Source organism: Doryrhamphus excisus, linkage group LG3 (assembly GCF_037039965.1).
Source record: "Doryrhamphus excisus strain RoL-2023G ecotype Guam linkage group LG3, RoL_Dexc_Guam_v1.1, whole genome shotgun sequence".
In the NCBI taxonomy this organism is placed as follows: Eukaryota; Metazoa; Chordata; class Actinopteri; order Syngnathiformes; family Syngnathidae; genus Doryrhamphus; species Doryrhamphus excisus.
This window is the reverse complement of record NC_136359.1, coordinates 14602196-14615805: the sequence shown is the minus strand read 5'-3', so window position 1 is coordinate 14615805 and position 13610 is coordinate 14602196. Positions and strand designations below refer to the sequence as shown.

The 13610-nt window shown below is 40.8% G+C and overlaps 1 protein-coding gene across 7 annotated transcripts in view; it reads right to left on the bottom strand.

The window, feature by feature from the left end:
• The window catches only part of rhobtb4 (Rho related BTB domain containing 4), a 56923-nt gene that overhangs the window by 11815 nt on the left and 31498 nt on the right, over window positions 1-13610 (bottom strand). For 4 of the 7 annotated variants that reach the window (XM_058070382.2, XM_058070380.2, XM_058070381.2 and 1 more), the window contains 3 exons: window positions 6168-6369; window positions 5924-6027; window positions 127-312 (listed from right to left, as the gene is read on the bottom strand). In XM_058070382.2, coding sequence (XP_057926365.2) covers window positions 127-312; window positions 5924-6027; window positions 6168-6359 — 482 coding nt within the window. In that variant the 5' untranslated portion in view covers window positions 6360-6369. The remainder of the gene's footprint in view (window positions 1-126; window positions 313-5923; window positions 6028-6167; window positions 6370-13610) is intronic. The other 3 variants (XM_058070384.2, XM_058070385.2, XM_058070383.2) reach the window with 1 other exon arrangement.

The following is a 13610-nucleotide window of genomic DNA, read 5'->3' as shown; positions in this document are numbered from 1 at the left end:
GGTTTTAAGGATAGTAATGCAATGCAAATGATGGTGGATTACTCCCCTAAAACCGCTAAAAAGTCCTAAAAAGTTAGATTCAGATGAGAATCAGTCCATTAAGGACGGATATAGAAGGCTTCTCACTTGGCAAGGGGTCGGCGTGCACGATTAACTGCATCCAGGTCAGCATAGCGGAGATCCAGCTGGCAGCCAACCAGGATGATGGGTGTCCGTGGACAGAAGTGCTTGATCTCCGGAAACCACATGGTGCGGACATGGCGAAGGGAATTGGGATTAGCTAGAGAGAAGCAAAGCACCACGACATCTGACCTGGAGGGCAGGGAAAGAAAATTCAAAATGGTCTTTGCTTTTTCTACTTAAACAGAACTGACATCAGAGTTAAGACAGGAAAAAGATGGCAGGTAAGAGTTGCTTTATGAGTCAATGCAACCTTTGATGGAGCGAGGGGAACACCACTGAGCTGCTGGGCATCGTCAGTTTGTGCAAAAAATCTGCACAATGGGGAAGCTCCGGCTGCAAGGAATTGTGGGTACATGACAGTGGCATTGAGAAATGTGCGGCGCCTATCTAGGTCCTCTGATCTGGCTGACCCATCTTGTTCTCTCCTAAGGCCCCGAGGATACAGCTACAAAATAAGGGCCGTAATTATCTCGAGACAAACACATTCACACAAAAATATATCAGACGCATACCTCTGGTTGATCTCCAATCTTAATATATCAGCGCCATGTTCGTACATGCTTGAAGCTATTGTTTAATAGAGCTGTTGTCACTCATTCCGATCATTTAGTAACACAAGTACAAGGCTTACAGTGCCGCATTCTGCAAACAGTATCATTGGACATACACATCTACTGTGTATCTGTCAGAAATACAGTATATGCATTTTTAGCATTAGCTGAACATAAACGGGTATTTTTATATACATTTTGGTTGGTTAATCTACATGAACATTTATTCCACAGCTGCCAAGCGTATGCACTTTATTTGGTCATGACATACTTGTGTAAATCAAACAAATTGTCCTGTGTTCAAGTATGCCTTTTTTTTTGCTGTGTACACACTGCTTCTTTACCTCTCCACTGGTAATCTCACCTAAGCTCCTTTTCCCTTTGACATAATACACTCGCAAGCCATTACATCACACATGGACACACAGCCAAGTCTTATCACAGTGGATTGAGCCAGTGTACTACTGGTGCCATTGCATTACTGTACGAGTACTGCCGATGTAGTGTCTGTTGTGTAGATCAAATTTCAGGGAAAGTGATTTTTATGTAAAATTCTTTGTTTACAAAAAGGCTTACATTATGTTACTGATTTGACTCAAAGGTTAGTGACTTTTCAGGAATACAGTGTACAGGCTGTGTAGATACTGTAAATACAGTCGACTGCTAATCATTTACCTCCAGGTATTATGTGATATAAATGTGCCTGCCAGTGTTGCATGTGTTTATGTGGTGCATTCAGATGACAAAGGTCACCAGTTCCCTGATTATGTAAGAAGACACAGGCATGCACACACAAGCACATTAAATATATCCTATAATATGTCATATCAGAATAGGGAACAAATATTTCCATGTAAATTAATCTTTTCTCACATAATAGCTCTCCATCTAGAACAAAAAATGTCATGCATGCTTCAAAATCAGCTTACAAAAACAATGATGGGTAAGAAATTGCTTTAATTGGTAGAAGAAAACATTTTCTTTGTTAATTATATTTTCCCAGATTGAAAAATCCAATAGTTGAGGCTCAGTTTAAGTGTGGCTTAGCCCATTTTCAGAATGAATTGTGTGTTTTCCAACCAGAATATTCCATCCCTAATAAGGCCTGTGGAACTGCTTGATGGAATGTTTTGAGTTTTGGTATCAACAAAAAGCCATAAGAGGAGGAGGACGGTTTCAGGGGTGAGAAAGGGTAGCAAAGCGAGCTGAGTCATGAGTTAATGAAGAGAGAGAGGTGAGACACTGGGCCATGAACAAGTGAATGGACATAAATGGGAGGAGGGAAGGATGTTGATGCATGCAGCTGCAGACGTCAGGGAGACAGACAAGACAGAAAACAGCTGAGCTGGTGCTGCATCTTTATCAGCTGACTGCAGGCTGACAAAGCATGCTGAACATTAGGGAAGGCGTGGAAATATACACACAAAGTGCACACACAAACAGAGGGGCAGACAACTGGGTAAACACACACTCAATAAGAATAGAATAACACAACTAAGGCGATGTAATTGGTGACACAAATGGATGCACAAACATACACAGTCTGTTGCTTGGCGACACTTGCCAAAAGGAGCCAGAAAGGCACCATACCCAAAGTGCATCAACCAAAAATTGTGAAAAAGCAGCACACTGTTCTGCACAAGTATGGCTGTGCAATATCGTAGTGTGTTGTTGTTGTGACTTTGGACTTGCCAAATAAAGTGAGAGATTCGAGTGGGGAGGTAGATTGGAGGTAGACTGACTCTGACATATAGTACTTTTGTCAAAAGTGTGGGAACTAGCAGGAAATACAGTGAAGAAAATAAGTATTTGAACACCCTGCTATTTTGCTATTTCTCCCACTTAGAAATCATGGAGGGGTCTGAAATTTTCATCGTAGGTGCATGTCCACTGTGAGAGAGATAAACTAAAAAGAAAAATCCAGAAATCACAATGCATGATTTTTTAACAATTTATTTGTGTGATACAGCTGCTAATAAGTATTTGAACACCTGAGAAAATGAATGTTAATATTTGGTACAGTAGCCTTTGTTTGCTATTACAGAGGTCAAACGTTTCCTGTAGTTTTTCACCAGGTTTGCACACACTGCAGGAGGGATCTTGGCCCACTCCTCCACACAGATCTTCTCTAGATCAGTCAGGTTTCTGGGCTGTCGCTGAGAAACACGGAGTTTGAGCTCCCTCCAAAGATTTTCGATTGGGTTCAGGTCTGGAGACTGGCTGGGCCATGCTAGAACCTTGATATGCTTCTTACGGAGCCACTCCTTGGTTTTCCTGGCTGTGTGCTTCGGGTCGTTGTCGTGTTGGAAGACCCAGCCACGACCCATCTTCAATGCTCTGACAGAGGGAAGGAGGTTGTTCCCCAAAATCTCACAATACACGGCCCCAGTCATCCTCTCTTTAATGCAGTGCACTCGTCCTGTCCCATGTGCAGAAAAACACCCCCAAAGCATGATGCTACCACCCCCATGCTTCACAGTAGGGATGGTGTTCTTCGGATTGTACTCTTCATTCTTCTTCCTCCAAACACGCTTATTGGAATTATGACCAAAAAGTTCTATTTTGGTCTCATCTGACCATAAAACTTTCTCCCATGACTCCTCTGTATCATCCAAATGGTCATATGCAAACTTAAGACGGGCCTTGACATGTGCTGGTTTAAGCAGGGGAACCTTTCGTGCCATGCATGATTTCACATCATGACGTCTTAGTGTATTACCTACAGTAACCTTGGAAACGGTGGTCCCAGCTCTTTTCAGGTCATTGACCAAGTCCTGTCGTGTAGTTCTGGGCTGATTCCTCACCTTTCTTAGAATCATTGAGACCCCACGAGGTGATATCTTGCATGGGGCTCCACTCCGATTGAGATTGACCGTCATGTTTAGCTTCTTCCATTTTCTAATGATAGCTCCAACAGTGGACCTTTTTTCACCAAGCTGCTTGGTAATTGCTCCGTAGCCCTTTCCAGCCTTGTGGAGGTGTACAATTTTGTCTCTGGTGTCTTTGGACAGCTCTTTGGTCTTCGCCATGTTACAAGTTAAAGTCTTACTGATTGTATGGGGTGGACAGGTGTCTTTATGCAGCTAACGACCTCAAACAGGTGCATCTGATTCAGGATGATACATGGAGTGCAGGTGGACTTCTAATGGGCAGACTAACAGGTCTTTCAGGGTCAGAATTCTAGATGATACACAGGTGTTCAAATACTTATTTGCAGCTGTATCACACAAATAAATTGTTAAAAAATCATGCATTGTGATTTCTGGATTTTTCTTTTTAGTTTATCTCTCTCACAGTGGACATGCACCTACGATGAAAATTTCAGACCCCTCCATGATTTCTAAGTGGGAGAAATAGCAAAATAGCAGGGTGTTCAAATACTTATTTTCTTCACTGTATATTTGTTTTCATACACCCTTTCAATGTCTACACAGTCTATTTGTATTTGTGTATAATAATCTATTATGATCAAACCATCTTTTTAATATGACCCTCTTGTGTGCTTCCTCTGGAACAAAAGGCAGTAGTATCATCTGCAAATAATACCAAATTTCGTAAATTCACAGATGTCATTGATATACGTAGTATGTATATAAGTTGAACAGTTTTGGTCACAGTATTGACCCCTGGGGTACTCCACACAAAATATTTAAACTCGCAGGTGTGTGTTCTCCTAGCTTTATATATTGCTTCCACCACAGCTTAGCTTGCGTCAGCTAAGTAGCTCTTGAGCCAATTCAAAACCAATCTCTGATTCCTACCTTTCAAATTTTGTTATGAGGATGTTGTGATTGATTGTGCCAAATGCTTTTGTCAGGTCCATAAATACTGAAGCTGCACCCTTCGTAATTTCAATCAGTGCCATGTAGGTTGAAATGTGAGCGCTGTTTCTGTACTGATTTTCTGCTAGTAATTCATTCTTATTAATACATTTGTCCAATTCAATAGCTTCTCTGTAATTTTTGAACATTTTTGATAGTTGGAAAATGATGCATTTCCAATTATTTCAACAGGGGTAAATAGATGTTGTATAAATATTAATATAACAAAGAGAAGATTTGCTCAAAGATTCAGTTTTGAGGGTTTGCGCTCATTAACTTAAAGTAAAGTTTTTGTATAATAAAGTTTTTGTATAATTTCCTACTAAAGATGTGTTCTTCGTGTTCTTTATGAACATAAGACAACATGAAATGTATGAAATCAAAATTTGTCACTGTAATTTGACATTGTATTTGGTGATTTTGCATAATTACTTTTGCATTTCATGCCAATAAAGCAGCCTTGATCCAAGCACAGCGAGTAAGAGGATAAAGCTATGATCCAATCATGTCTGGTGGAGGAAGGATGTAACAGCCTGGGGGCAGAGTTCAGCTAAAAGCGCTGGTGGTTTGGTCACACAGAAAAACCTTGTAAATTCTGTAGCCATGCTGGTGTGGGATTGACTGTTGTGTTATGTCATAATGATCTGAAGCCCAGCAGTTTTTTTCTCCCAATTTAAAAGCTTCAATGCTTGACCATAACTGAAGTCAATGTAATAACTGCACTCCATATAAAAATAGTCGCTAAATTACTGGTCAGTGTGGAATTATCTAAGCCAAGGGCAAGGTGAGAAGTATTGCTTTAGCCTTTAGTTGGCTGGTTTGTTTGTGTCTGTTGAGCTAGCACTGAGCTACTTTGTAAGTATTAGTTTACCCAAGAACTATGCCTGATTTCAACACAACTTTGTAGATGGGTCGGAAGCACATGTGTGTAGCAAGAATCCATTACAGTTGAGAGCACATCAGAATAATAATATAAAGGGGGATTTATTTTCTCTGGTATCCGGTTGTTCTCAATTGGAGAGCCAACCACCTGCTCCAGAATAGTACATGGCACACAATATCAACTCTGGGTGATAACAAGGAAGACTTTTTTTTAATCATTGCTTTTTAGTGAGGATCTGTATAAAGCAGAGGATACATATTTTGGTTGTTCAGTCCCTTAGAGACCTATGTATTGTTCCATGAGTCAACAACACCAGGTATTTTCTATTTGTTATACCTAAGGTTTTGATGTGAAAAGTATTTGTGTATTTGAATACCCCACCTTGGCAAAGTGCCATTATGTATCTAGTTTTCCTTCGGTATGTGTTCTGCAGGTGAGGTGGTGTATTGAGTAATATGTAATATAATGAGTTAATATTGGCTCACCTGCCATAGGCGAATCGTCTGTCCTTGTGATGGTCCCCGAATGTATCCCAGAGCCTAAGGGACACGCTGACCTCATCCACTACATCACGAGATCTTTCTAACACCTACAGCACAAACACATATATCCTCACAAACATGCCAACACTACAACATTGCATTGATTTTAGTGGTACTTTTCTTGTGTTAAACAACTAAACAAACTAGTTACTCCATTTACACTTTTATTGGGAATGTGTGTGCCCACCTCCTGGCATACACGATACTGGTCGATGGCCCAAACGGTTGGCACGTGGGTGGCGAGCAGCTGATACTGTGTGAGGGTGGCATTGCAAGCCCGGGCACATATAAGCCTGGTCTTTCCCACTGCATTGTCCCCTACCACCACACATTTAATGGTTTCCACATTGGGCCGCTCATAGTCTGTGTCTATATCCATGGAGAGGGCCCTAAAAAAGAAGAGGAGAGTAGGGAAAGAGGTCAGTTTATGGAATATGAGAGTTCTATTGATAAGGCTTCCCAAAAGGAGTGAGTCATCATTGGGACAGTCAAGGCTTCTGGCATGGATGCACAGTAGCTTGTAGTTATGATCCAGCTAGGGAGGCTTTGTCCAAGCTCTGAGCGTCACTGACCAGTGTTTGGAAGATTCTGCCAACTCCTCTACAGAACACATGGAGGGACTGCAGAGCTGAGCTATTTCTGTAACAGTACCCAGAGAAGGACAGAGGGACAAAGAGAGGGAGTGACATCCTTTGAGCTCACTGTCCTTTTCTCACCTTGCACTACGTCTTTCCTTTTACCTCACCACCTTGTGTATGCTTGACAGGATCTCTGCTTTAAAAACATTTCTGATTACAGGTAAAAAAAAGACATTACAACTTTAGGTCATTCTAGCTAGCTAATGGAGGGATTACACTCATTGGTCACATCATTCGGGACACAGGCAAAATCTAATACAATACAATATCAGACATAATAAATAATAAGGGTCAGGTAGTCAAATATTTCTACAGTATATGGTCCTTTGGAATTGCAAGGAGGTGATCGGGTCAACAGGTCGACTGAACTCCTCTTTCAAACCTGACCTTCACAGGTATTTTATTTTTATTTTTTTTAAGACAGCATTATTTTACTTGCCTAAACAAAAGCAATGCCAAATTCTTTACACGCACAGTCCGTGTACAATCTTCTCAGTTGCATAACCATCCCCCACGCGCAGTTTCACCAATCCAATAATCCCTGAAACTTTTTCAAAGAAACGCTCGTCAGACTCATAAATATAGTCTATGAAACATTCATAAAAGGCCTCTGCTTGGTATTCCATTGACGTGGTTGCTTTCAGTCCAGCACCAACTGATACGATCATCTAAAAATGGCATCAATTCACTAGACACACGAGCCACGCAATGAGCCCTGACCTGCAGTCCGTGTTGTCACACATCGCTAACTTGTTCATATGACAACTGTGCCTGTACAGAAACACCCCATAGACTTCACATGAAAATAATCCTCATTTACATGCAAAAGGAGCCCCAATTACATCAACCAGACAGCCCACCTTTGTCTGTCTGAGCTGAAAAGAAAGAATAACTGAATTTAATTTCCTGGAAACACAAGTGTCTGTGCGACATTACAAATAACAAATCTCCCCTCACTGGCACACATTCCATGTAGATCAGAGATAAAATATTCGATAAGAAGTTATCATTATCATTACTGCATTAAGATGTTGCCATCTGAGCCACCTTAATGCCGAGGTCAAAATCATCTTCATGCTCAAAATGACAGTGGCTTTTCATTAGATTTTACATGAATGGTACTTAAAGCAATTTATATTAATGGCCTATCTTATCCCTCAATGAGAGGAGCATATATTATGTGGAGATATGAGGAGGGAGGAATGGCCTGACATACTGTGTGTTGTGCACTGCCTGTATCCCAATACCAGGGTGCCAAAAGGTTCAGTGGTGATTCACTATTGTTGCCTTCACAGTGGTAGATGCACTAAGGTTCAGTGTGTATGGACTTGTCTTTAGACCAAAGGTGGTAGATGCACTAAAGTTCAGTATGTAAAGACTTGGCTTCAGACCAAAAGGGTCATGTGCTGGAGGATCACAGCCTATGGAAAATAAAGTAACCGGAGACTGGTTTCTGGAGTTAGGATAGTTTACTTTCTGAACAGTGTCAAAGAGCCCTTGAGGAATAACCAAGTCGTTCCATTTTCCCATTTTCCAACACTCTTCCTGTTCAGGTTCAGAGGGGAGCTGGAGTCTACCCCAGCTGACTTTGCCAATGTACACAATGGACTGATCAACTCTCTGAGGTAGAACACATACTGTAGAGGAAGACAACCATTCACTACACAGAACACGGCTCCCTCACTCTGATGTCTTTGCTTATTGTTAATTCTCAGTGTTTCCTATGTAAGATCAGCCGTGCAAAGGGGATTTCCAAGGAGACAAGGCAGTGTGGGGATTTTTAGAGTCTTACGGAGGAGGGGGGGGACTGTCAGCCAGTATTATAATCAGTCAGTCATGCCACAGGGATCAAAATATCAAAAAACAACTACAACCAAAAATGCTCTGGTCAGAATTTCTGCCATCATCCTGCTGATGTTTTGTTTTTGGAGAAAGGACATTAAGAGTGACAAAACGCCAAAAGACAAGACGTGGCTATTCTATGATAAGTGCCTGCTGATTATACATGGACTGTGGATGAAGCAGCTGCTGGTGGTGTAGACACACACTCAAAAGAGGATCCAAAGCGACCAGTCCATCTGTGGCTGTACATCAGCTCTGGTCATGTGTTGGTCAACAGCCATAATGAAATTTTCTCCTCACACATCACCGACATGGAATGCAGCTGCTTTCTGGTTTGTGTTTGAGTTGTAATGAACTTATACCGGGCTTCCACAATTATTTATAAGTACAGAGAGATGTGAAAGGAGTGGGACACAGTGAGAGAGCAGCAGTAGCAGCTCAGAGAAGCGGAAAGAGAAGCTGCAAAGCTCAGGTTTCATTTTTAACCAATGACCGATTGTGAACTGCACACAATCGTCTAGACTTGATGTGCTTGTTAGTCTCATCTCCTCAGCAGTAAAGAAGACTGCTGGAATGTGTGCAAAAAAAGACAAGAAGAAAAGTGTTGTTTTGTATTCATTTTTTTTGTTAACATTCTGTGTAAATATGCATGCATAGTATTCATTTTTCAACACTTGTGTACATCACCATATTGTGTTTAAATTTCCTGTGTGAACATATGCACCATTACTTATTGTAATGCAGAATACAGATTTCTGTATATATTTACATGCATAGTAAAATGATTATACAGCATCCATTCTGTGTAAATATGCACTCATTTTTAAAATTAGGTTTTAATATTCTGTATAAATGTGCTTTCATGTTTTGTTATACAGTAAAGTCTCATTATATCGATATTGTCGGGAGTCGGAAAAAATATCGATATAACCGGACTGTTGATATATCCGATCCTGCGCCGAACTGCATTAAAAGTGGGCAATAATGCACTCAACACTCGAGCAGCTTAAATCAATCTTTGCTTAAGGATTTCAATACCAAAAAAGAACACGGCGAACGGCTGCTTCCAGTCAACTTTATTTTTCACACTTCCACCACCAGAGCACAGCACACACACCGATTCCCACACTTCCTGGTTCACAGGTCATGCTCAACCCGCCCCACATAGCTGGCCAAACACATGCCCGCAACAGAAGAACCAACTGCGTTCGTGTGTATAGATTCTATACACACGAGAGAAACCACGAACGCCAGCATGTACATATGAAAAACAGTGATTATTGCAAGCGATAGAAAGATATCTGAATACAACACAATTAAATACATGTATTTGTATGCTTGTGTCTTCGTTGGAATAGGTGTGTATGCTATGTCAGTTAGTTCTTCTTTGCAGGCATGTGTTTGGCCAGCTATGTGGGGCGGGTTGAGCATGACCTGTGAACCAGGAAGTGCGGGAATCAGTGTATGTGCTGCGCTCTGGTGGTGGAAGTGTGAAAAATAAAGTTGACTGGAAGCAGCCGTTCGCCGTGTTCTTTTTTGGTATTGAAATCCTTAAGCAAAGATTGATTTAAGCTGCTTTTGTATCGATATAAGCAGACCAAATTGGCTGGCGGGAGATGAAAAGGGCATCGTAGTAACCGGATTATCATAATAACCGGGTATCGTACTAACGGAACTAATTATATCATAAAAGACTAGAAATTTGCCGGGAAATGAAAATAGTATCGTAATAAGCAGTACTTCGATATAACCGATATCAATATAACGAGACTTTACTGTAATTCTATTATTGCCATGAGCACTAAAGGTACTTTGTGTTTTAACGTTTGGAGTAAATGTGCATATATGATATATTTTAGGTTTTGTTTGTTGCATTATTGTTGCATGGTGTTAACTTTCAAATCTCTTCCCATAGTTCTGCATCATTTGCTCTTCCTAGTTAAAGCATTTCATTCATCCCTTTGTTGAGCTTTGTCTGGCTTCTTCCCAGCTGTGTCCACTCAACCACACCTTCTGTCCCACCGAATAACGCCCTCTCTTTTTTGATATATTCTACGACTGTAATGCTCTTGTACAGCTTATTATTATGTCCTTCATCCATCTATCTGTGACCTCAGACTCCATGACAGTCAAGAAGCAGCATTAAGCAGACAGCCCTCCCTCCCACACCCAGTTTTTGCTCCCCCCTTCTGTCTCTCTCTGTTATGTAACACCTTTCGGGATCCACTGAAAGCAAACATCCCAAAACCCACCCCCTTTTTTTGGGTCCATTTTTTTGGCCTAGAGTTGATCCTGATCACATGACTCTGCTTCTATGCCTGGTAAGACATGAACCCAATAGCCACTCTGTCATTATGCCAATACTTGCACACATATTGAGAATATCACAGGTGTGTCTTCTATTTGGACTGTTGGATGAAATGGGTTAAACCATGTCTCATCAAATCTGCAAGCTATTTTTTTAAGTTGGTGACAAGTGTCTTACTACCCTTTGTTTATGTTATCTAGGAGTTTGAGACAGTGAGTGCCAGGGGCACAACTGGCACAGACTGGTTACATAATCGGGTCTGTAGCCTCTGCTTGGCTCCCCCGATGGCTTACGGTAGACCTCAAAAACACGAACACAGAAAGGCACGCACACAAGCCGACACATAAGTGCCTCACTGCTGATGGCACGGGTGTTCATATGCACACAGTGAGACGTATGCCTAGATCCTACTGACTGAAAGAGTCTGCCTTGTGCTCCCCTGTTACCAATGCAACAATACAGGACTCTTCCTCATGCCCTCCTTTTCTGTCCTTCATCCCTACTCAGTCCTCCTTCGCCTGGCCATGTTTTCCACCTACTCATTCTCCAACTCTCAAATTGTTTCTCTCAATACCTTTGCATCTTCTTCGCACACAAACCAAATGCTGCAGACTTTAGAATTTTGATGTTATTTTCTAAATTAGTATTTGTTTGCAGAGACAAAGTATCATTTTGTGGCCATTTCGCTCAGATGCAGAGTACACTTAGCATCTTGGGCAACCATCGCAGGGCAACCATTCACTCTCACATTCATACTTATGGACAATTTAGTTTCCAATTAACCTATCATGCATGTTTGTGAAATGTGGGAGGAAACACGCATGCACGGCAAAAACATGCAAACGCCACACAGAGATGCCCAAATGGAGATTCGAACCCAGGTCTTCCCAATCTTCTGATTGTGTGACCAACATGGTGTATTAGTCATATATTAAAAGGTATTAACATTCTTTTTTGAGTATATTTTTTATTTCTAAGATGGGGTATGGTGTCTATGAGTGAAGAGGTCACTATTTGAAATATTATACGAGTGCACATGGGTCAACTCATGGGCGAATGGTTAAGATTACAGCCTGTAAACTCCCAGGCCCCTAACTCTCCAATTGCTATTTCCTATGCACTGGAAAGTTGCTCATTGCTCCAGTGGTGTGTTCTTGCTTTGTTTGTGAGGTTAAAGGTCATATATTGTGTAACAAATGTAATGTGCTAATTATATGATGCTCTAAAATAAGATATTCATGGCATCCTTAAAGTTGTTTTGAGTTTTTTTTGTGTGCATGCAATATTCTGAGACTGCCATAAATTAAATTTTCCTTTAAAAGAAAATTGTAGTAACAGTGTATGTTGTAGCATTGATATCTTGAACTGGAAATAGTCCACAAGAGCATTGTTTTTTTTCTTACGAAACGATTATTTATGTATCCTAGGCGTGTTCAGTCCAAAGATGACGTCCACATAACATAGCACATGCTCCATTACCTGAGTTTACCTCCCACCTTGACCTGATACAGGGACACTGAGAATATTCACACAGACATAATGCAGGCTGCAGGTTCTGCCAGGACTATGCAGGGCTACGTTATCTAAAGCTGTTGACACACACACACTAACAAACAAAAAAATCACTGGGTATTGTGCCTGTGCAACACAATAGGTCACTGTGTTCCAGATACATTTGACTGTGTAATAGGGTTCACTAATACAAGTAGAACTGGGAGGCAAAAATAAAATGCTAATTCATAACAAAGATTTTTTAAGCATCAAACAACATTTAGTGTCAAAACACACACAAACACAAAAAAATAATCAAAATTTTAAGGGCTAGCATTGGGTACACCTACATCTAGGCCTGTCACGATATCAAATTTTGGTAGTCGATAATTGTGCTACAAAGTATTGACGATATTCAATATTATTGCAACATTTTTTTCATTAATTTTAGTCACGAGAGGTGTAAATCACACTTACACCACTAGTGTACCGTGTATCTGTGTGAGACATTAGCTCAACACAGAAGTTGCACAGAAGTGTGTATGTCATAGCTGCTCTATACGTATGTCCAAAACTCAATTCAAAGTGTTGAAAAATTTGCATAATAGTTCCCCTTTGAACTACTATTGCCAACATATGATATACGGTTGTGGTGTTCTTATAATTATTGTAGTTTGGAGCCGAAGAGGGGCAATTAAATGAAGGTCACAGATTTTTTTTTGTGATTGTCAAAATAGGTGTGTCCAGTTGTGTATTGTTACCTTGCATATGCTAACTGTTTTTCCTCTCTTTAGAATGCACAGAAAAGGGAAAGACATGTGGTCACATTTTACATAAGGATTGTATATGATGGGCAAAATTCCCCCCAAAAAGAGCAGTTTTGCTTTAAGAAAAAAATAATAGCTGTGGCCCTCGATAACAGCTTAAATTGTGCAACAAACTGGACCGGGTGTATCAATCCAATGTATGCCCACAATACAATCATTCATTCATGAATGAAGATGACAGCCTACCATGAGTGCCAGACACAAGACACAATAAACAGGCCATGTTTAACAACATGATTGCAAAACACTAGTTCATTATTTTGATTAATACCCATTAATATGGATATGATAGCTCATTATGATAGAACCTGCTCCGTTCGTTCCACTCAGCATGCATGCTTTGTCATCCTCACAGATACCTGTGTAACGCAAGCCCTCCACTGACGTCACGGCCACGGGATCAGCATTACTCCGTGCGTGTGAGCGTGCATGTCCTGTCAAACTAACATTTCCTGCTGAAATTGTCAGCTCGTCACAACTGGGACTTACACGTTGCTTTTTATTGACGTTCTGTGAGATCACAC